This window comes from Panthera pardus, unplaced genomic scaffold, assembly GCF_024362965.1.
Source record: "Panthera pardus isolate Hobbes unplaced genomic scaffold, ASM2436296v1 HiC_scaffold_18, whole genome shotgun sequence".
Classification (NCBI taxonomy): Eukaryota; Metazoa; Chordata; class Mammalia; order Carnivora; family Felidae; genus Panthera; species Panthera pardus.
In genome coordinates, this window is record NW_026526743.1 from 11,898,006 (window position 1) to 11,921,299 (window position 23,294).

Consider the following 23,294-nt stretch of genomic DNA (forward strand, 5'->3'; position numbering starts at 1 on the left):
TGCAGAACTGAAGTTTAGATCACATTTTGGCAGTTTCTTAAAAATATTAGCACTAACCTACCTGTGACGGGCATCGCGCTTTGAGTCACACCACAAGAGAAAGGAAACCTCTATCCACATAGAGAACGGTAATGAAAATTTTTAGAGAGCACTTTGTTTACAAACGCCAACACTCTAAGTAACCCAAACGGTCCAAACAGATGAATGGGTAAATAGTGGTATACTTCCAGAGAAGAAAATAGTAGCATTGCCTGGAAGGGACGTATACGCAAAGTGACCTCCAAACCTTAAGCAAGGGAAAAGGTTGAGAAGTCCAGCTTGAGGAGAAATGGTTTATTTACGGACTCAGGGACAGAAGCGTGACTTTGGCACCCATAAGAGGAGTCGGTCCCTGCACCACCAATTCAGGAAGACAGGGTTTTATAGCCAAGGAGGCTGGGGAGTACCTGGAAGACTACTTGGGAGGTGAATGTTTCAGAACAAGCATCTGCCACAGGCACAGCTGGTACCAACAACAATGCTGGCTAGGCATGTCAAAAAGGCTACCTCCCTGGACCTGAAACCACCCTTGTCTTCCTCTCTCGCACGATGGCCTTGAGACATAAACACCAGAGAGGATATGAGAGTTCAGACACCTTTGGATTATTTTATGACAGTGACCTCTTGGACACAGGACACATGTGTCTGATAGTGAAGAATTTCTGTACACACTGATCCTGCCCGGTCACTAGAACACCCGTGGATACATATTTATAAGTGATACACTCCACTAAGTGGCTGATGTCTCCTCTATTCCCTCATTACCCTATCTTCTAGATTACCAATTACAGTTCCCTTGCCCCTGTGGTGTAACACACGAATAGTGTGCATCAGGCCACATGGCTCCTTTGAAGCATGTGGGGTAGATATTCCACTCAACAGTGCCTGGCAGTATGTGGTATCAGCTGTGGACAAGCAAAATATTCATGTTGTCTCCACAACCACTGGAGATGGTTTCATAACCACTGGAGATGCTTCCTCTTCAGGGTGACCTCTGAGCACAGGAAAATTGTCGGCATCCACCACAGAAGCCAGATATACAACACAGGGGGCTGTATTATCCAGAACTGCCATAACGGTGTCTGACACACGAGGTGATTAGACAACAGAAATTTACTTCCACACAAATCTGGAGTCTAGAAGTTGGACATAAGGTATCAGCAGGGTCAGTTTCTTCTGAGGCCTCTCTCCTTGGCTTGGAGTTGGGGATTTCTCGGTCTTCAAATGGTCATCCTTCCGTACCACTATTCTCAGCTCCTTTTTTTCTAAGGACACCAGTCATACTAAGAGTACTAAGACTCCATCCTAATAACCTCATTCTCATTAAACTTCAACTTCATTCTCACGAAACATGCTATGTCTAACTACAGTCACATTCTGACATACTGGGGGTCACAACTTAAACACAGGAATTTGGGGTACACAATTCAGCCCACAACAAAGGTGCTGGGTCACAATGTGAATTCACATCCAAGCTGCACAGTATGGGTCGTAGTTATTTTTTTATTTACAATTATCCAAGACACAGTAAGTTTGGGATGCAATGAAATCTGTTCACTTCTTCATGCTGGCAGACGCCAATTCTGCTCTCAAACAACCCCTTTGAGTGAATACAACACATAAGGTTAAAGGTAACTAAACAAAAAAAGGCATTTATTAATGCATAAACCAGAGCAAAACGTGGCACCAAATTCCTGTGGTGACTTGGGTGCTGCACACATTGATCACAAACATCAGGAGACCAACAACGTCCTAAGAGACTCAGCCTCTCTGCAAGACAACACCCCAAACTCAGTTCAGGTAGGAGGGTCAACACCGGGTCACATCCACGTCCTGACTTAGAAGGGAACAAGGAGTTCCAATTACCCACAATGTCCGTCCCCAATGACAAAGCGCAGAGGTCTGCATGCTTGAGCACGGTGCGTGGTGGCTGATACACATGATGGGAACCTGGCAAGTGGCAGGGGTGAAGTGACTTTTGCTACAGAAACTGGCAGTGATTTCAATTGAGCAATGACTCCAAACACAGCAAAAGCACAACGCAGCTTCTGTATTTTTCTGAAATAGCTTCAAATTATGGGAAGTCACTCCCCTCTGGACATTCCGGTGAACAAAGTTCAACTCAGGTAGGTGTCTGCCTCGCAAACGGTTCTCCTCCACTGTGATTACACGAAGCAAGGAAACATCACCTTCTCTGCTACTTTAAATTCTTTCTGCAGTGTGACCTCTGAGCGTGGAATGAAGACAGATCACTGGACTAAAGGAATGGTCATGTACCTCACCCATGAGGTCCTGCTCCAAGGTGAATTTGGATTTCAAAACTGTATCTTTGGTCAAAAGATTACCCATATTCTTCACATTTGTCTCAGCTCAGGCTGCTCTAACAAAATATCACAAAGGAGGGGGCTTGTAAACAAACAAGAAGTTTCCCAGTTGTGGAGGCTGTATATCTGACCTACCATTCCGCATATGGCCTGGTTCTGTGACTGGTGCACCAGCTTCCTGATTTATAGATCATCTTCTCAAGGGTCCGCACATGACTGATAGGGGAAGGAAACTTGCTTTAGAGATATTATGATATTAACCCCACTCATGAGTGTTCCACACTCCTGACCATTCTCAACTGAAATACCTCCCAAAGATATCACCTGTTAATACTATTCCATCAGAATGGGTATTCAACATAGAAATTTTAGTGAACATGAGCATTCAGGTCATCATGTCACCAATAAAGACATTTTCTACTGTGTAGTTTCTCATGTTGAGTAAGTCTGGAGATTTAGCTGAAAGATTTTCCAGATTCAGAGCACTCCTAAGGCCTTTCTCCTGTGTGCACTCTTGCGGTGATAAATAAGAGCTGGATGACTGATAAAAGCCTTCCCACATTCACTGCACTCATAAGGCCTTTCTCCTGTGTGAATTCTCTGGTGTTTTATGAATGTGGATCTATACTTCAATGATTTCCCACATTCATTACATTTATAAGGCCGTTCAGCTGAGTGAACCTTTATGTGTGCATTGAGCGTAGTTTTTCGGGGAAAGGACTTGCCACATTCACTGCATTCATAAGGCTTTTCTTCAGTATGAACAATCTGGTGAGAACGGAGGAGAGAACGAGCAGTGAAAGCCTTCCCACATTCACTGCACTCATAAGGCTTTTCTCCAGTGTGAATTCTCTGGTGTGACATGAAGGAAGAATTAGAAGTAAAAGATTTCCCACACTGACTACACTCATAAGGACTTCTTTCAAGGTGACAGTGACGATGAATCCGTAGGGCACGACTATGACTAAAAGACATTCCACATTCATTGCATAGGTAAGGCTTTTCTCCTGTGTGAATTCTCTGGTGTTGAATGAATGTCGACTTATAGTTCAGAGATTTCCCGCATTCATTACATTTATAAGGCCTTTCACCTGAGTGAAGTTTTATGTGTACATTGAGGCTATTTCTTCGGAGAAAGGATTTGCCACATTCGCTGCATTTATAAGGCCTTTCTCCAGTGTGAAGTCTCTGGTGACACTGGAGATCAGACCCAGAGAAAAAAGATTTGCCACATTCACTGCACTCGTAAGGCCTCTCTGTAGTGTGAACTCTCTGGTGATAACGGAGGGCAGAAGTAGCAGTAAATGATTTCCCACATTTACTGCACTCATAAGGCCTTTCTCCAGTGTGAACTCTCCGGTGTTCATGGAGGACAGAACTAGTGGTAAAAGATTTCCCACATTCACTGCACTCATAAGGCCTTTCTCCAGTGTGAACTCTCTGATGACACTGAAGGGCAGAACTAGTGGTAAAAGATTTGCCACATTCACTACACTCGTAAGGCTTCTCTCCAGTGTGAACTCTCTGGTGATAGTGGAGGGCAGAACTAGCAGTAAAAGATTTGCCGCATTCACTGCATTCATAAGGCCTCTCTCCAGTGTGAACTCTCTGGTGATTATGGAGGACAAAACTAGTGGTAAAAGATTTCCCACATTCCCTACATTCATAAGGCCTTTCCCCAGTGTGAATTCTCTGGTGAGAACGAAGGACAGAACTTGTACTAAATGATTTTCCACAATCACTGCATTCATAAGGTCTTTCTCCTGTGTGAACTCTCTGGTGTTTAATGAATGTCGCCTTACACTTAAAAGATTTCCCACATTCATTACACTTATAAGGCCTTTCACTTGAGTGAATCTTTATGTGTGCATTGAGGACGTTTCTTCGGAGAAAGGACTTGCCACATACATTGCACTGATAAGGCTTTTCTGTACTGTGACCTCTGTGATGATAATGGAGGTCAGAAGTAGAGAAAAAAGATTTGCCACATTCATGGCACTTATAAGGCCTTTCTCTAGTGTGAACCCTGCGATGATAACGGAGGCCAGTACTGGAGATATAAGACTTCCCACATTCCATGCACTGATAAGGTTTTTCCCCTCTGTGAGTTCTCTGATGATAACTGAGAATAGACATAGAGGTAAAACATTTTCCACAGTCACCACACTTATAAGGCCTTTTTCTAGGTTGAACCCTGTGACTAATTAAAACTGAACTATGGCTAAAAGATTTTGAACATCCACTGCAAACATAAACATTTTCTCCACTGTGCCCTCTCTGGGGATGAATGAGCACAGATTTGTGGCTTACGGATTTACCACATTTGCTGCACGTGTACTGCCTGGACCCAGTGTGAGCCCTTCCATTTTGACTAAGGACAGACCTTTGCCTAATGGATTTTCTACCTTTGCCAAACTCCTGATGTCCTTCTGCAGTATGAAGTCTCTGGTGGATAGTCAATAAAGATTTGTACCTGAATGTTTTCCCACATTCACTGCACACAAAACACGGTCGTCCGGGCTGCATACCCTGATCCTGAACAGGTGTATGCTCGGGACCAAAGGGTTCCTTGCATTCTCCCCAAGTGTAATGACTCTGTAAAGTTTCCCTGCACTGGCTGATTGTGTTTGGCTTTTCTCCAGTATGAGTGGCCTCTTGCTGCAGATGCCCTGAGCCAGGCATGAAATCCTTCTGAACCTCTATACATGTAAAGCGCTTTTCTAAATCACGGAATCCATATTCCTTCACAAAAGAGGCCGTGTCCACACTACTTCTGAATGGTTTCTCTCCCGTATGCTGGTCCGGCTGCTGCCGAAAGTTTACGCTGAAGTAAAATCGTTTTCCACATGCCCCACACCTCAACAGTTTCTTGCTGCTTGGTTTTCCCTGGTGCTCACCCAGGCGGAAAACATCTCTCAAGACCGGACCGCACATGTCACAAGGGTGGGTCTTCCGGGAAGACAGAGCTGCCTTGGGCGTGCTGGCCTGTGACACACCTACAGAAACGCTCTGTTCAAGGGGCGCCTCCGCATCTTCTGCTCCACAGCAGCAACCTGAACGCAAAGAAACTCTCATGAAATACGTGGTGACTACAGGGAGGGGTAAGCCCGTCACACATATGCACCTGTCTCGTGTAGGCGCGAGTTGAGTAGATGCTGTTCCAGACAGTGGAGTTGGAATTCAGGTGAAGGAGCGCCTGCTCTGCGTTACTGGGCCCCTAAAGTCAAAGCATTGTGGACCGCTCACTAGAAGGATACAAATTTAGGATGTGACACAAGGAACAGAGCCGGAATCTAAACCTTACATCTCTTCCCACAGCTTTGTGTAGGACCTTTCTGGCTGCTGATGTTTCGCTGAACAGAAGAGTGTGAGAAAATCCACTCACAAGACATTTGCTGCTATTCACGGTCAGTTTAAGGACACTGAACATCTCATGGCAAAATGTTCAGGGGTGAATATTACGGTAAACAGAAAGTCCAGCGAGAGAAATGGGTGGGATGCGGAGGCCCGAGAAACAGCAATTACCCCTGCGCTGGAAGTCACAGGACTACCAAAGGAGTAGAACACACAAGTACACAAACTCTCAATAGTGAAGAAGGAAAGACAGGAACGAGGTGTGGCCTTTGACAACGGCACCAAAGTCTGGTTGAACAAACAAAGCTGCCTAGTGTGAGCTGAACACAGTCCTGATAGCACACCTTCCCCGCCTGCCATTCACCGGAAATGGTCCCCCTGTGAAGCCACATGGTCATGTCTGCATCATGTCCGTCCTATGCTACACAGAACACTCTTTTCCTGTAAGCGCTAAGTGAGCAACTACAGGGCACAGGGAGGGTAGAAATAATGTAGGAAAAAAAGTAGATGGCCAGGGATATTCCAGAGCTGCCCTGCACACAACAGACTCAGAAAAGTATCCTATGTGACTGATGTTGGCAGGACTGTAGAACAGGAGATGCCGTCTTTCACACCAACAAAAATCAATTCAACAGCTGTCTATGAATGACTTTAGACTCACAGGGCTCAAGGGCCCAATTAAGACGGACTACTATACTGTGCAGCATAAAAGAGAGCAGAAGCACGAAGAAAGGATGGCTGGAGACTATTACCAGAGACACGAGGAGATGGGTAGGAAACGAGCTGGGGCATCTCTATCAGCCACAGGGCAGATGCTACTGCAGTCCCTGCGCAGGAGACGCCAGCTGCCTGCTCCAGGGGACACTCGCACCGAGTTAACCAAATCCTCAAGGCCAAAGCACTCTTGAGAAAGAAGTTCCAAGCTGAAGGCAGACATTTGTGATTTCAAACTCTATTACGAAGCTGTAGTAATCAAAACAATATGCTACTAAAACATAAAACAGCACTAAAGCATAAAAACAGACCAGTGCAACGGAATAAAGAGCCCGGAAGGAAACCCACACATCTACAATCCATTAATCCTTGACAACTATGCCAAGAATACACTGGGGAAAGAATACTCTCCTCTCGGGAATCTGAATATCCAAATGACAAAACAATGAAACCGGACCCCCATCTTCCAGCACTTGTGGAAATGAACTCTAAATTGAATAAAGACTTAAACACGGGACATCAAAACCTAAAACTCCTAGGAAAAACGTATGGAAAATCCTAACCTAATTCCTGTCAGTGAGTTTTTGAATGTGACATCAAAAGCATAGACAAAAAGCAAAAACAAGTACCACTGTACAAAATTCACAAGTTGCAGCAGAGCCAAAGAAATACACAAGAGGGGCACCTGGGTGGCTCAGTAGGTTGGGCGTCTGACTTCGGCTCAGGTCATGATCTCACAGCTCGTGAGTTCGAGCCCCGCGTCAGGCTCTGTGCTGACAGCTCAGAGCCTCAAGCCTGCTTCAAATTCTGTGCCTCCCTCTCTCTCTGCCCCAACCCACTTGCATTCTGTCTCTGTGTCTCTCAGAAATAAATAAACAGTAAAAGAAAAAAAAAGTCAAGAGGTAGCATGTTGGTGAGGATGTGGAGGAAAAAAAAACCCTTGAACATTGTTGCTGGGAATATAAATAGGCAAGTTATGGAAAATATTAGGGAAGACCCACAAGAAAATTAAAAATAGAACTACCATATGGGCCACCGTTGCCATTCCTAGGTATGTATCGCAAGGAAACAAAATCAGAAACTCCACAAATGACCTGCACTTGCACATCCCCCGCAGTATTATTCACAATAGCCAATATATGGAAACACCATGACGTGTGGTGAGTGCTGTTTTCTTTAAGGTTTATTTATTCATGAGACAGAGAGAGTGTGAGTTGGGGAGGGGCAGAGAGACGGAGGGAGACACAGAATCTGAAGCAGGCTCCATCCAGGCTCTAAGGTGTCAGCACAGAACCTGATGCGGGGCTTGAACTCACTGACCGCGAGATCATGATGTGAGCTGAAGTTGGAGGCTTAACTGAAGGAATCACCCATGCGCCCCCAAGTGTGGTGAGTGTTAAAGAGACAAAGAAGGGGCACCTGGCAGGCTCAGTGGTGGCGTACCGGACTCTTAATCTCAGGGTTCAGAGTTCAAGCTCCACTTTGGGCACGGAGCATACTTTTAAAAAACTAAATTACATAAATAAATTGTATTTTAAAAATAAACGAATAGTGACAAAGAACATTTAGTACACACACATACGTAAATAATAGGTCATTAAAAAAAAGAAGGCAACACTGCCACTTGCCACAACATGGATGAACCTGGAATACATTATGCTAATCAAATAAGCCATACAGCAAAAAACAAATCCTGTATGATATCACTTATAGATATTCTTTAAAAAAAGAAAAATCAGGGGCGCCTAGGTGACTCAGTTGGTTAAGCATCTGACTTTGGCTCAAGTCTAGATATCAGGGTTCGTGAGCACAGCCCCGCATCAGGCTCCCTGCTGTCAGCAGAGCCCACTTGGGATCCTGTCTCCCTCTTTCTTCGCCCATTCCCTGCTGGTTCTCTCTCTCTCTCAAAATAAATAAATAAATAATTAAAAAAAAAAAAAATCACACCCCCCAGAAGGTAGAAAGCTAAAAGCTAAGGAATGGGGTAAATGGAGAGATCCTGGTCAGGGGAACACATTTCCCTCTATAAGATGAGTAAGTTATGGGCGCCTGGGTGGTCCAGTCTGGTAAACATCCACCTCTTGATTTCGGCTCAGATCATGATCTCACCTTGGCTCAATGCTAAGCATGAAGCCTAGTTGAGATTTTGTCTTCCTCCCTCAGTCTGGCCCTCCCCTGCTCACATGTTCTCTGTCTCTCAAAATAAATAAAAAACAGTAAAAAAAATTTTTAAAGCTAATTAAGTTCTAAGGACCTAACAGCATGTTGACTACACTTGTGAATACTGTACTGTACGCTTGGAATTTGCTAAGGGAGTAGATATTAAGCTTCTCACTAACCACAAATATGTCAACTAATCGGGTGTGTTGACTACCTTCTATTTAGAACTAGTTTCCTAATGTATAAGCAGATCAAATCCTCATGTAATACACTTTCAAAATGGAATCTTCCTGGTCAGCTCATACCTCAACAAAACGGAAGGGATGGGGGCAGGTAGAAGAAGAGATGTAAACACCACCAAAAGAACCATACAAGACAGTCTTGAGAAGTAGCCCATAGTCCTCATAAGTACGACCCAGTCAATCCTTGCAATTTCCGGCAGAGGCAGGCAAGGAAATGTCAGCCAAAAGAAGGTATCAAAACAGGGGCCATAGAAAAGGCATGGATCTCAACACAGTGACCCGGTGGGTCAGAGGGTAAGCAAGGCACAATCCATTAGCGTCACTGACTGACTACTCTTTAACCCTAGGAGGGTTCGGCACAGAGAGCACTGGAACGGCAGGGGAGAGAAAAGGGCACACCAACATCCCAGCCTTAGCAACAAATGCAACCACCACGGAAGCTGGGGGAGCAAGCAGGGCCCACAGTCCACACCCAAGAGGGACAAAGCATCCCCTAGGGAATGGGCAGTTGGGGGCTAAAGCGGGAATACAGAGCCCAGTCCAGGTCACTGGGGAGGGTGAGGGCCTTACCCAGGGAGGATATAAGTGTAAAGTTCTCCAGCATCACGTCATAGTACAGCCGTCTCTGAGCCTCATCAAGAAGTCTCCATTCCTTCCAGGAGAAGTAGATGGCAATGTCCTCAAAGGTCACACCACCCTGTCATGAAACGGACAGATGGCACCATGAACATTCTCTCTCGGAGAACCCACAATCTAAACCCTGACACATACACCCCATTCTCCCCAGCCACCCCAGCTCCTACCTCAGGATAAAGACCAGGTCCTGGTGTCATTAACGCCACCGTCTCCTCACCATCCCACCAATCACTGTGTTCGGTCCTCAGCAATAACAGGCAGGGGGTGCATAGATGCAATCTGCGGGGGCCAATCTGGGTTTGGCCCCCCACGCGCCATCCTTTCTGCCTGGAAATTCCCGTGGAGTCTCCCCGAATGTGCCCTCAAACACAGACAATTATGGACCCGCCTCGACCACTCAGTCTCCAATCCCAGGGCCCTGAGACCCTAAGCTCACACTCACACTCCCTCTCCAAGTGAACATGACCCTGTAGTCTGCATCTCCCTCACACCTTCAGACCCCACGGTTGCGCCCCCACAGCTTCCTGCCCCACACCAAAGGATGCCCCCTTGACGCACACTGGTGCCTGTCACATGACACCCAAACGATGTGTGACAAATTCAAACAGGGTCCACTACGACCCCAGCACTCTCGTGGATCCCACCAGAGGGAAAGCCTCAAATGCGGCTGAGAAGTCCCCCTCGCCTGCCGGGGATCCTGGCTTCAGGGACACACACCCACAGCCACGTAGCCGTTTCAGACACGCCCAGTCCCTCTAATACTTCTGTGCTGCCCGTGCTGTCCCTCCAACAGTCACAACCCTCCACTCTGCACTGAACCTTTGTGAAAAGCCCAGCCCTAAAGGGCTCCCTGCCAGGCACAGAGACTCACAAGTGACCACACTGGCCCCACACCTTATCCATCAGCAAGACTGTGAAACGGCCCGGGCACCAGAAAAGCGCACCACAAAGCTCTGGTGAAGCCCTACACCACTGAATAAAGGGCAGCCCCAGACTCCCTGTCACCTTGCCGCAATTACTCCTAGGTGTCCTCAGCCATCTCTTGTCCCATCATGCCATGGGAGCCTTGCCCACCCATCCATCTGCCACATCTTTCTCTCTCCTTCGCCTGCGCCCGCGCTGCCCAGCAGCCCCAACCAGGCGCTGAGCCAGGGAACCACTCTTCAGCACACCTCACTAAGGCCCTCTGACCTACTAATAGCACTGCCCCCCTAGTCTGCACCCCCTCCTCAATGTGATCCAAACCTCCGCCGGGGCCACACAACTGCCCTCACTTTTCAAAGTTTCCATCCTGAAACCTGCCCCGGTTTCCCGGGGTTTCCTGTCCCGCCGCCCACTGGATGACGTCACTCACGCCTCTCTGAACATCTAAGACTTAACGACGTCCAAGCAACTTGGGAGATCTCCAAGGACAATCAACCTACTGCCGCCTTCCGTCCAGCTGATGGGAGCGTCCAGCCCTTCCGCTGCTAGGACCGCTGAAAATTAATAACGGGAAACCTCACTCAAAGGGAGTCGGGAGGCCGCAGCTGGGGGAGCTCTCACGCACTACCGCCATGATCAGTGCAGACCCGACAGGACCACACACTCGAACTTGGACTGGGAAACTACCTCCTCTACTAGCCCAGAGGGGAAAAGACAGGCTTTCGGGACCACCCACCCACAGCTCAGCCAATGCGAAGCCACTATACTCTCAATTCCCAGTTTACTCTCAGGGACTCGTAGATGTTAACAGCCTTCCCAACTTAGCCCCTTCCCCTTTCAAAAAGCCTACCTCTCTCGTGTCCTCCGGACTGGCCTACTGTTGAGCCTCAGCTTGCTTGTTCCAGACTGCGGTGCTCTTTCGTTCTCAAAGAAACTAGTTTTGCCCGTCAAATAACTGGCAGACTATACTTCAAAGGACCAAAGCCCCCAGGCATTCCGGGACCCCTCCCTTTCTCCTGTCACCTGCAACACCCCAAATTTGCCTTGGCCCTTCTCAAACCCGGGGCCAAAATTCAACCGCTTCTCTGACATCCACGGTGACCCTTCTGGCCCGTCAACGATGACATACACTCGCGCAGGCACCCCCTCCTGCGCTCCCTACGCCCTCTGCCCCCCACCCCTGCAATCTGTCCTCTCCGCAGCCAGATTGGGCACATCTATTTACACCCGGGTTACACCGCCTGGCACACCGCCAGCACGGATGGACTGGTCAGGCAGCCAGGTGACAGGCGTCACGGGCGCCGCTGCACCTTGCGTTCGCTGAAAGAACCGAGACCTGCCGTGCCCCGCTGGTGGCGCAGGCCCCCTGCAGCCCTGCACCAGCCGGCCCCTCCCCTGCAGCCCGCTCCCGCACCCCGTCACGCCGGCGCTCAGACGCGGGGACCCCGCCCGCGAGCGCCTCCCCGGCCCGGACACCGGGCCCTGGGCCGCAGGGACAAGAGCAGGCGCCCCGCGCTCGGGCCTGGAGGGTCTGGGGTGGGGGGGGGGGGGGGCGGGGAGGGTCCGGAAGCCGCGCGTTTACCTCAGCCGGGTCCCTGGGCGCGGCCGTCGCCAACGGACTCTGTGGGCGGATCGGGGTATGAGGCCTGCAGTCCCTGTCCCGGCCCCGGCGCGGGGCAGACCGGGCGCGTCGTCGTGGAGCCATGGACCGCAGTGTCCGCGACAGGGACGTCGCCTCCTCTCCTGCTTTGTCCGTTTGTCACCTCGACCCGGATTCTGCACTCTCTAACCTCCGAGGGTAAACAAGCCTGACGCCAAAAGTCGTCCACCGTGAAGAGGCCGGAAATCCCACCCCCACGCGCCACGCATGCCCACAAATGCCTCGTCCTGCTCCGTCATTGGCTGCTGCCTGCGTCCTGTATCCCCACGCTTTTCCGGGTACCATAGATCTCAGAGTTACAGCGGCCACCGAAGGGGGTTCTGCCCCAGGGACTTCCAGAGTTCGGCCAGCTGTCCCCGAGAGTTCCTGCAAAGTGCTGCTCCTACCAGAGGGAGCGGCTTTGTTGGTTTTTAAAGTCCAAAGCCTAAAACTAGTAGTTTAGTTGCTCCCACTTCCTCTTCCTGAGGTAAATGACACATCATTCAAATGTGTCCAGCACTTAAGAAACCAAAGGAGGCCGTGCACTGCTGGAAAGATGTTGCTCTTCAAATGCTTGCAGCCTGAAGCGTTAGAGTCAGTTTTGGAATTGGTCGGGAACAATACAAAAGTCCCCGTTATCATAAAAATTCAGCCCAGTGCATTTTGAAGGTCTTCAGGATCAGTCACTCATTTGTGAATTGGGCAGCATCACATCTAGCAAGTTAAGGGAAGCAACAAAGAGCTACAGAAAGGGTAAGGTTTTTAAAGCTGGAACAAGAAGTTCATAAGCAGAAAAAAGGATTATGTCAGGCGAGGTCACTTTGTTATGGGACAAAAAGGTCTTATCAGCGGAATACCTCATCTTTGGGCGACGCAGAGGACCCATTCGTGGGGCCGATTACCCTTTTGGTGCTGACCACAACATTCCTCACTGACCAGTGGAAACTATATTTCTGGGTAGTGCTGAAGTTGTATGAGTTTAAGTATTGTGCCCTGCTTTGGTGGCATGACCCAGCAGAAGTGACTCCATTTGGGGCCTGTGGTTCCCTTTGTCACAGCCTATACAAGTCCGTGACAGGGATGGTAGGCCACACTGAATTAGGTAAATTGACAACGTCAGCCTCTGGTTCCACACAAAACTTCATATGCCCATATCGTGATTGTTGTCCCATCTTTTTTTAAATTTAATTTAATTTAATGTTTATTTATGTTTGAGAGAGAGCCAGAGTATGAGTGGAGAAGGGGCAGAGAGATGGAGACACAGAATCCAAAGCAGGCTCCAGGCTCTGAGCTGTCAGCACAGATCCTGACGTGGGGCTCGAACCCACGAACCGCGAGATCATGACCTGAGCCAAAGTTGGACCCCCAACCGACTGAGCCACACAGGCGCCCCGTGTCTTCCCATCTTTTGAGGAACATTTTTATCCATATGTTACTTACTCCACATTCCCAGATATACTCAGTTCCTGTCAGGAGATTGACATCGATCCCAAACAGAGAGCAACTTAACTGATGCTATATTTGGTACCAAACACGTTGCCATTTAGTTGGAGCGTGTGTGCAAAGGGAGAATCTGAACCCTGAAGTAAAGGATTATCTGACCCCAATGACCTCATCCTCTTGCTGGGAAGTGATTCTCATTTCTTCAGGCACTGGCAGTAGGAATTGAAAGTATCCTAGAAAATCAGATGTGAAATGCCCATTTCAGAAAGCAGTTCACAACGTTTATCTAGTGGTTTAAGACAGTGCCAGAAATACCTATGAGCAAACCAACATTCCACCTCCCTACACATCAGTAAAGAGTAAAAAACAGTTACAAACTAACAGAACTTTTAGAAGCAGGCTGTAAGTCTGAGAAATAGATAGAACCAAATGGAGCATGTGACTGTGCTAAACCAATACTTGTTTTTTGTGAGGGTTTTATCTCAAGAATGTGACGTTTTCATTCCTACAAGCATTGAACAATACTACTGTCCAGCTTAAAAATAAATAGCCAGTTACTTTACTAGCAAACTGAATTTATTCAGGAATGACAAAGGAATTTCAACTGAGGATAACCACACCATGGCAATCCACAGGCAAGGTTCAAGAGACAGAGGGAAAGTCAGCATTAAAAAAAAAAATAAAGGTCCAGAGCTACTTTCACAAATGTTTATTCATTTTTTAGAGAGGGAGAGCAAGTGAGAGGGGCGGGGGGCAGGGGTGGGCACATTGGATCCAGAGCAGGATCCGGGCTGACACCAGATAGCCCAATGTGGGGCTTGAACTCATGAACCATAAAAAAATGGCCTGAGCTGAAGTTGGAAACTCAACAAAGTGAGCCACTTAGGCATCACAAAAGTCTGGGTTTATTAGGTTTAAGGTGGAGATTGGGGACAGTTGCTTTCAACAAAAGTTCACTGAAGAACAAAAGTTTGAGGTTGTGGTGGGTTTTCACTGGCTGCATGCCATGGTTAGTGTTTCCTTAATGGGGCAAGGAGAGATCATCCTTCTTTTTGTGAAAGGCAGGAGATTAATTTCCTACTGGGAGTGTGTCCTCCCTTGTCAAGACAAAAGTTATCTCCCCTCCTCCCGCTCTTTATGCATGTCATGTCTGCGTGAGAGGTCTCCTTCCAGGGCCTCCTGAATCCATTCTAGTAAGATTTCATTTACTAATCTTCACACTAATTTGGAGACTTATGAGAGGTAGATGAGAGGTAAATTCTAATGTCATTTTTACTCACTGTTCTAAAATATGTGCATTGAGCACATAATGTGTTTTCAAGAACTTTTGGTAGATGCATGCGAAAATTCAGTTACAAGAGAAGCAGTCCTGTCTTCATGTGCCTTTTATCGTGTTCAAGAAAAACACAGGAAACATGAAGCAGGAATACTAAGTTCTATTGTACGTTAGAATGTGGGAGGTGTGATGGAAACAACAAGAGGTGATTTTGTGAGAAAAGGACGTTGGAGTGGCGCCTGGGTGCCTCAATGGGTTAAGTGTCCTACTTCGACACAGGTCATAATCTCACAGTTCATGAGTTCGATCCCTGTATCGGGCTCTGTGCTGACAACTCAGAGACTGGAGCTTGCTTCAGATTCTGTGTCTCCCTCTCTCTGCACCTCTCATTCTCACACTCTGTCTCTCTTGAAATAAATAAATAATTTTTAAAATTAAAAAAAAAAAGAGGAGGACATTTTATGTAATATTACACAGGGCTGTGTGGCAGCCCTCATTATTACGTGCACCATGAGTAAATGTGAGTCCTGTGGGTTATTACTTTTATTAGTTTTGTTTAAATAAAGCAAGGTACATTAAAATTTAGAAGTGCCTGTTTGAGCAAACACCAAATCCAATCAGGCAGCCCCAAACCCAACTAGGGGAAAGGCTTTTGTAGACCAAAATGAGAAGAAAAGGAAACACGTTACATGACTGGCTATACCTTCAGAAACTATCTTATATGGGAAAGCCTAGTTGCCTGTTAGAGACAGGGTGCCCTTGGGTTTTGAATTCTGACCCTTGAGGCATTTACAAGAATTTGCCTGAAGTGAGGTGTAGGTGGCTAAGGCATTGGAGCCACCTGAGTCTAATGGCCTTCTTGTTGATGTACAGTTTCCAGCAAAAGAAACACGTTGGTAGGTGGCTTCAGTGTGTGGACTCCTTGGCATCGGAGCCCCTGGAACTCCATTCATTTAAGCCTTTAGATTGCTTGGCTCACTGCAGAGAAACTCAGGAGGTGTCCATTAGACATCTTTGGACTGGGGGAGGGGAGGAGCTAAGATACTGGCAGAGTAGGAGGATCCTAGGCTCATTTCTTCCCTTAAACACGACTAAATAACTATCCAATCATTCTGAATACCCATAAAATCAACCTGGGTTCAACAGAACAAACTGCACAACTAGAGGCAGAGAAGATGTCACATCAAGGGAAGCAGGAAGTGCAGAGATGGGGTTTGGGCAAGAAACAGATTGGGGGGCTGCAGAGGGCTGGGATCCCTGAGAGATGAGAGACAGAGAGAGACAGAGAGAGACAGAGAGAGAGAGAGAGACAGAGAGAGGGAGGGAAGGAGGGAGGGAGGGAGGAGAGCACAGGGGATTGCACTAGGAGAACACTTCCCCAAAGCCATTCACTGGAAAAATGAGAGGACCTGACATTTGGCAGCTTTTGCAACCAACAGAGCTCAGAGACTAGATTTTAAATGTTGGTGGGTTTCACTGGGATGCAGCCCTGAGCGTCTGCCCTACTCCTCTAGAGAAGGCAGGCAAGCAACCTGGAGTCAAAAGGCACGATCTGAAGAACACCTAGGGACCACAGGGGAGACACTGTTCACTCTTCTTGGAGTGTATCTGTGAGAAGTGGGTTAGCAGAGATGCCTCCCTGGGAACAAAAGAACCAGCTGCACCATTTCCCTCCCATGCCCCTTGGCATAGATGCAGAAGAGCTGCTGAGGGTGGCTCAGGCTGACACTGGCTGCCTAGCCTGCTTGCTCCAAGTCCCAAGGCCCGTGCTCTGGGGCAACCACCCCTCTCGGTCAAACATGCATCAGCCTCAGGATGGAGAGACCCTATCCCAGGTAATCAGCACAGGCCCCTGCCACAGCATGTCCCTAAATTTTTGAGTTGTAAAAGTCAGCATACTGGGCTGGGATAGAGCCCAAAGCACTGCTCCTGGCAAGCAAACATCCCAGAGACAGACAGAGTGAAAACGGCTCTCTGTAACCTGCCTTGGATGCATGGGGGATTATTCACCCTTCTGGGAGTGCTTCCCTGAGAGCAGTAAGCATGGAGACCCCTCTCCAGGATCAAAGGGTTTGGCTGGTGCCATTTTCCTCCACTGCCCCTCAGCAAAATCCAGCTCCAGTAAACAGCACAGGGCGAACACTGGTTTCCTAACCTGCATACACCAAGTCCCACCCACCTGCACTCTGCCAGCACTGCCCTTCTGGGCCACGTGGGCTTAAGTCCCACGGCTGTGGGCCCAATCGAAAGATGACCAGCAGAAACCCACACACACACCACATCTCCTGACCAGAGAGTTCTGCAAGGATTCAGTTCTAGTGGAAGTAGCATCAGGTCTCATTTAACAAGCAGGCCTGAGACACCTAGTTAAAATTTGCCACATTCAGGCCAAGGACCAAACAGTGCCCACTGTGGGCAAGGAGAACCTCTGCAAGCAACAGGCCTGAAGGATAGAGCAGCAAATCACAGCAGTAGAGTACACACAGTACACACAACAGACACTCCCTGAAGCACCAGGCCATGGACACTATATGACTTCTCCTTAATAAAGCCATTACTCTCAGGAAAAGAAAATTTGATGGGCTTCTCTAATATACAGAAGAAGACAGAGACCTAAACAAAATGCCCACATGGAGGAATTCTTCCCTAAAGGAAGAACAAGATAAAATTACAGCCAGAGCGCCTTAGACGGTTGAGCATCCAATTCTTGATTTTTGGCTTAGTTCATGATCTCACGGATCATGAGATTGAGGCCCATATCGGGTTCTGTGACTAGGCGAGAAGCCTGCTTGGGATTTTCACTCTCCCTCTCTCTCCAGCCATCCCCTGTCTCACTCTCTCATTCTCTAAAAATAAATAAATACAATTCAAAAAACAACAACAACAACAACAGTAAAATCACAGCCAGAGATCTAATTAACACAGATCTAATTAATATATTCATGGAGAACTTAAAACAATAATCTGAGGATACTTGCTGGGCTTGAGAAAAGAAGGGAAGACATCTGGGAGGTCTTTACCAGAGAAACAAAACAGTTAAAAAACAATCAGGCAGGAATGAAAAGTGCAATGACTGAGACTTGAAACACATTGGATGTAATGACAAGGGTGGAAGAAGGAGAGGAACAAATAAGTCATATAGAGGATAGAAATAGGGAAAATAATGAAGATGAACAAAGGAGAGAAAGAAGACAGAGGATCATGGGGATAGACTTAGGGAACTCGGTGATTCCATCAAACATAATAGCATTCGTATCATAGGAGTCTCAGAAGAACTGGAGAGGGAAAAGGAGATAGAAAGTTGATTTCAGGCCATTATAGCTGAAAACTTCCCTTATCTGAGAAAGTAAATAGACATCCAAATCCAGGAGGGAAAAAGAACTCCCAACAAACTCAACAAAAGCACCGCCAGCACCATACATATTATAATTAAATTTGCAAAATATACTGCTAAATCAAAAATCCTAAAAGCACCAAGACAATAGAAGCCTCTAACTAACAAGGGAAGACCCATCAGAATAGCTGCAGATCTCTCCATAGAAACTTGGCAGGCCAGAAGGGAGTGGCATGATATATTCAACGTGCAGAATGGGAAAAGTATGCAGCCTAGAATACTCTATGCAGCAAGAGTGTCGTTCAGAATGGACGGAGAGATAAAGAGTTTCCCAAAAAACAAAAATGAAAGGAGCTCACGACCACTAAACCAGCCCTCCAAGAAATATTAAAGGGGACTCCTAGAGTGAGAAGGAAAGACCAAAAGTGATAGAGACTGGAAAGGAACAGAGAAAATCTCCATAAACAATGATAAAACAAGTCATAAAATGGAACTAAATTCATTTTCATCAATACTTACTCTTATCAGTTCAGGTCTTGATCTCTGCATTTGAGTTTGAGCTCTTGCTTGGGCTCTGTGCTGGGTGTGTAGCTTACTTAAAAAAAAATTACTCTGGGAGTGCCTGAGTGGCTCAGGTAGATGAGTGACCAACTCTTGGTTTAGGCTCAGGTCATGATCTTACGGTTCATGAGTTCAAGCCCTGTATCAGGCTCTGTACTGACAGTGTGGACCCTGTCTCTGTCTCTGTCTCTGTCTCTGTCTCTCTCTCTCTCTCTCACTGTAACTCTCTCTCCCTCTCTCACTCTCTCTCTCACACTTCTTCTCTCTCTCTGTCTCTCTCTCTCCCCTTATCTTTCTGCTCCTCCTGCATTCTCTGTCTCTCACCATCTCTCAAAATAAATAGATAAACTTAAAAAAAACTATTCTGAATGTAAATGGAGTAAACTTTCCATCAAAATACATAGGGTGTTACAATCTCTAAAAAAACCAAGACTACCCCCCCCACCCAATAAACCAGCAAGAAAACAAGACCCTTCTGTATGCTGCCTCAAAAAGACTCGTTTAAGACCTAAGACACCTGCAGATTGAAAGTGAGGGGATGGAGAATCATCTATCATGCAAATGAACATCAAAGAAAGCTGGAATAGCAAGACTCATATCAAACAAGATTTTATTTTATTTATTTATTTTTTTAACGTTTATTGATTTTTGAGACAGAGAGAGACAGAGCATGAACAGGGGAGGGTCAGAGAGAGAGGGACACACAGAATCCGAAACAGGCTCCAGGCTCTGAGCTGTCAGCACAGAGCCCAACGCGGGGCTTGAACTCACGGAACGTGAGATCATGACCTGAGCCGAAGTCAGACGCTTAACCGACTGAGCCACCCAGGCACCCCTCAAACAAGATTTTAAACCAAAGACTATATAACAAGAGTTGAAGAGGACACTATATCATAAGAAAAAGAACAATCCAACAATAAGATCTAACAATTGTAAATACTTATGCCCTGAATATGAGAGTACCCAGATATATAAAACAATAAATAACAAACATAAAGGGAGCTATGATGGTGGAGTAACAGAAGGGCCTTCCCTATACAGTCCTCATCCCTTCAACACAGCTAGATAAATATCAAATCATTCTGAACACCCAGGAAAACGATCTGAAGACAGACATGACAAACTGCACCACTAAAGAAAGAGACAAGAGGCCACACCGTGAAAGTTAAGAGAGGTGGAGATATGACTTGGGGGAGGAAAGGGCTGCGTGTGCTGCAGAACAGAGGGAGCCATGATCACAGAGAGATGACACACAAAGAGAAACGGAAAGGGAAAGGGGAAAGGGGAAAGTGAAGGGGAAGGGGAAGAGAAGCGAGAGGGGGAGGAGTAGGGAGAGGGAGAGGGAGAGAGAGAGAGGAGAGAAGATGAAAGCACACAGAACCCAGGGGATTGCACAAGGAAAACACTTTCTAAAGCCATTCACAGGGAAAACAAGAAGGGCTGATTATCGTGAATTTTAAGAATGAATGGAGCTCAGAGATCCTCATTTTGGCTGGTATGGATCCTGGTGGCTGTGTAGTGCTCATGTGGAAAGAGAGGGCAGCGCCCTGGAGCACACAGCATGATCTGAGGATCCCCTGGGGTGCACTGGAAGAGATGTTTCCCCCTTCTTGGAGTGCACCTGGCAGAGGAGACATTGTCTCTCACTGGTCCAAACATTTGGCAGGTGCCATTGTGCACACCCACCTCTTAGCACAAGGGCAGAGACACCTGCTGAGGGCAGCCAACCTAGACACCGGTTTTTGTTGCACTTTACCCCAAACGCCAAGCTCCTGTGCACTGGTGCAACTGCCTTTCTAGGACAGACCTGCATCAGCACCAGCATGGCAAAACACCCCTCCCCCAATCCAGAGTACCGGTGTGGGTCTGCACCACGACAGGCCCCTAAACTTTGGAGTTTTAAAACTCAGCCAGCCTGCCTGGGATACAACACAGGTGCACTGCACTGCCAGATGGGCAGACAGCCCAGACACAGATGCGGTGAAGGCAGGGATCTGTGGGACACCTCGGACACATGCAGGGAGATGATTCACTCATCTCATCTCTGAGGGCTTCCCAGACACCAGCCGGCATGAACTTCCCTCTCGGGAATGAGAAAGAGGGCTGGTGCCATTTTCATCGCCCACTCATCAGTATGGACTGACTTCAGTGAGCAGCACAGCGCAAACAGTGGAGTCCAGAACTGCTTTCACCAAGCCCCACCAATCTGCACTCTGCCAGTGCCTCTTTACTAGGGCAAGCGTGCCTGAGAACCAGAGCAGCATGCCCTTCCCACTGAAGACCAGCACAAACACCCCGCGCATACAAGACTACGGACCACAGAGTGCTACAAAGCTTCAGTTAACTGGAAATAGCATCAGGGCTCTTTCATCAAGTAGATGAGAGCACAGCTAGTTAAAACTTACCACACTCTAGACAAGGTGCAAACACTCCCCAGTGGTGAAATGGAGAAACTTTGCTGAAGAGTGACCTGAGGGAAACAGCAGCAAAAACACAGCAGCAGACTGCACACAGCATACACACAGCATATACCTGGCACCTGAAGCACCAAGGCTCTGGTCAGTATTATGACCTGTTTTTAACAAAGCCATTACTCTCAGAATCAGAGAACATAGCAGGCTTTCCTAACACAGAGAAGAAGACAGAGACCTAGACAAAATACAAGAGGGAGGAATTCATCCCAAAAGAAAGAGCAAGAAAAGGTCACAGATAGGGATCTAATCAAAAGAGGTATAGGTAATATGCCTGATATAGAACTTAAAGAAACAATCATAAGGATGCTACCTGGGCTTGAGAAACCGCAGAAGACAGCAGGGACTTCCTTACCACAGAAATAAAAGAACGAAACACTAGTCGGCCTGAAATAAAGAATGCCAAAACCGAGAAGTGAAACTGATGGATTGTAATGACAACAAGGATGGAAGAAGCCGTGGAATGAATAAGTGATATAGAAGATAAAATTATGGAAAAAAATAAAGCTGAAAAGAAGAGGGAAATAAAAATATTGGATCATGAACGTAGAACTAGGGAACTTAGCGACTCCACAAAATGTAGTAATACTCATATCATAGGAGTCCCAGAGAAAGAAGAGAGAGGAAAAGGGGGCACGCTTATTTGAGGAAATTATAGCTGAAAACTTCCCTAATTCAGGGAAGGAAACAAACGTCCAAATCCAAGAAGCAGAGAGAACTCCCATCAAAATCAACAAAAGCAGTGGACTTCAAGCTGTATAACAAACCTGTAATCATCAAGACAGTATGGCACTGGCGTAAGAACACACACTCAGATCAGTGGGACAGAACAGAGAACCCAGAAATGGACACAGAAACGTATGGCCAACTAATCTTTGGCAAAGCAGGAAAGCATATCCAATGGAATAAAGACAGTCCCTTCAGCAAGTGGTGCTGGGAAAACCGGACAATGACATGCAGAAAAAACGATTCTGGACCACTTTCTTACACCATACACAAAAATCAACTCAAAATGGATGAAAGACATAAATGTAAGACAGGAAGCCATGAAAATCCTTGAGGACAAAGCAGGCAAAAACCTCTTTGACCTTGGCCACAGCAACTTCTTACTCAACAAGTCTCCAGAGGCAAGGGAAACTAAAGCAAAAATGAACTATTGAGACCTCATCAAAATAAAAAGCTTCTGCACAGCGAAGGAAACAATCAGCAAAACTAAAAGGCAACCAGTGGAATGGCGGAAGATATTTGCAAACGACATATCAGATAAAGGGTTAGTATCCAAAATCTAAAAAGAACTTATCAAACTCAACACCCAAAAAACAAATAGTCCAGTAAAGAAATGGACAAAAGATATGAATAGACATTTCTCCAAAGAAGACACATGAAAAAAATGCTCAACATCACTCATTATTGGGGAAATACAAATCAAAACCACAATGAGACACCACCTCACACCTGACAGAAGGGCTAACATTAACAAACTCAGGCACAACAGATGTTGGCGAGGATGCTGAGAAAAAGGATCTCTTTTGCACTGCTGGTGGGAATGCAAACTGGTGCAGCCACTCTGGAAAACAGTATAGAAGGTCCTAAAAAATTTGAAAATAAAACTACCCTACGACCCAGCAATTGCAGTACTAGGTATTTATCCAAGGGATGCAGGTATGCTGTTTCGAAGGGGCACATGCACCCCAATGTTTATAGCAGCACTATCAACAATAGCCAAAGTATGGAAAGAGTCCAAATGTCCATCGATGGATGAATGGATAAAGAAGATGTGGGGTGTGTATGTGTACACACACACACACACACACACACAAACAAACACACACACACTGGAGTATTACTCGGCAATCAAAAAGAATGAAATCTTGCCATCTTGCAACTACATGGATGGAACTGGAGGGTATTATGCTAAGCGAAATTAGCCAGATAAAGACAAATATCATATGACGTCACTCCTATGAGGACTTTAAGACACAGAACAGATGAACACAAGGGAAGGGAATCAAAAATAATATAAAAACAGGGAGGGGGACAAATCATACGAGACTCTTAGATATGGAGAACAAACAGAGGGTTACTGGAGGGGTTGTGGGATGCGGAGTGGTCTACATGGGTAGGGATGTTAAGGAATCTACCCCTGAAATCACTGTTGCACTATATGCTAACTAACT

General features: G+C 46.7%; 3 protein-coding genes across 4 annotated transcripts in view; all 3 read right to left on the reverse strand.

The window, feature by feature from the left end:
- Positions 1 to 23,294, reverse strand: part of LOC109260430 (zinc finger protein 671) — a 226,377-nt gene that overhangs the window by 142,820 nt on the left and 60,263 nt on the right. The window lies entirely within an intron of this gene.
- LOC109260983 (zinc finger protein 814-like) lies at positions 1,528 to 12,232 on the reverse strand. 2 transcript variants are annotated; one of them, XM_019439480.2, is made up of 4 exons: positions 11,244 to 11,542; positions 9,637 to 10,947; positions 9,404 to 9,530; positions 1,528 to 5,416 (listed from the first exon to the last, which is right to left on the reverse strand). In XM_019439480.2, the coding sequence occupies exons 2-4, from the start codon at positions 9,664 to 9,666 to the stop codon at positions 2,841 to 2,843; spliced, it is 2,733 nt and encodes a 910-aa protein (XP_019295025.2). In that variant the 5' UTR covers positions 9,667 to 10,947; positions 11,244 to 11,542; the 3' UTR covers positions 1,528 to 2,840. The 2 variants fall into 2 exon arrangements, with proteins under 2 accessions (XP_019295025.2, XP_053762171.1); XM_053906196.1 differs by lacking the exons at positions 9,637 to 10,947; positions 11,244 to 11,542 and adding an exon at positions 11,976 to 12,232.
- Positions 13,216 to 23,294, reverse strand: part of LOC128778049 (zinc finger protein 345-like) — a 31,483-nt gene continuing 21,404 nt past the window's right edge. Inside the window, exon 3 of the mRNA XM_053906201.1 lies at positions 13,216 to 13,708. Coding sequence (XP_053762176.1) covers positions 13,626 to 13,708 — 83 coding nt within the window. The 3' untranslated portion in view covers positions 13,216 to 13,625. The remainder of the gene's footprint in view (positions 13,709 to 23,294) is intronic.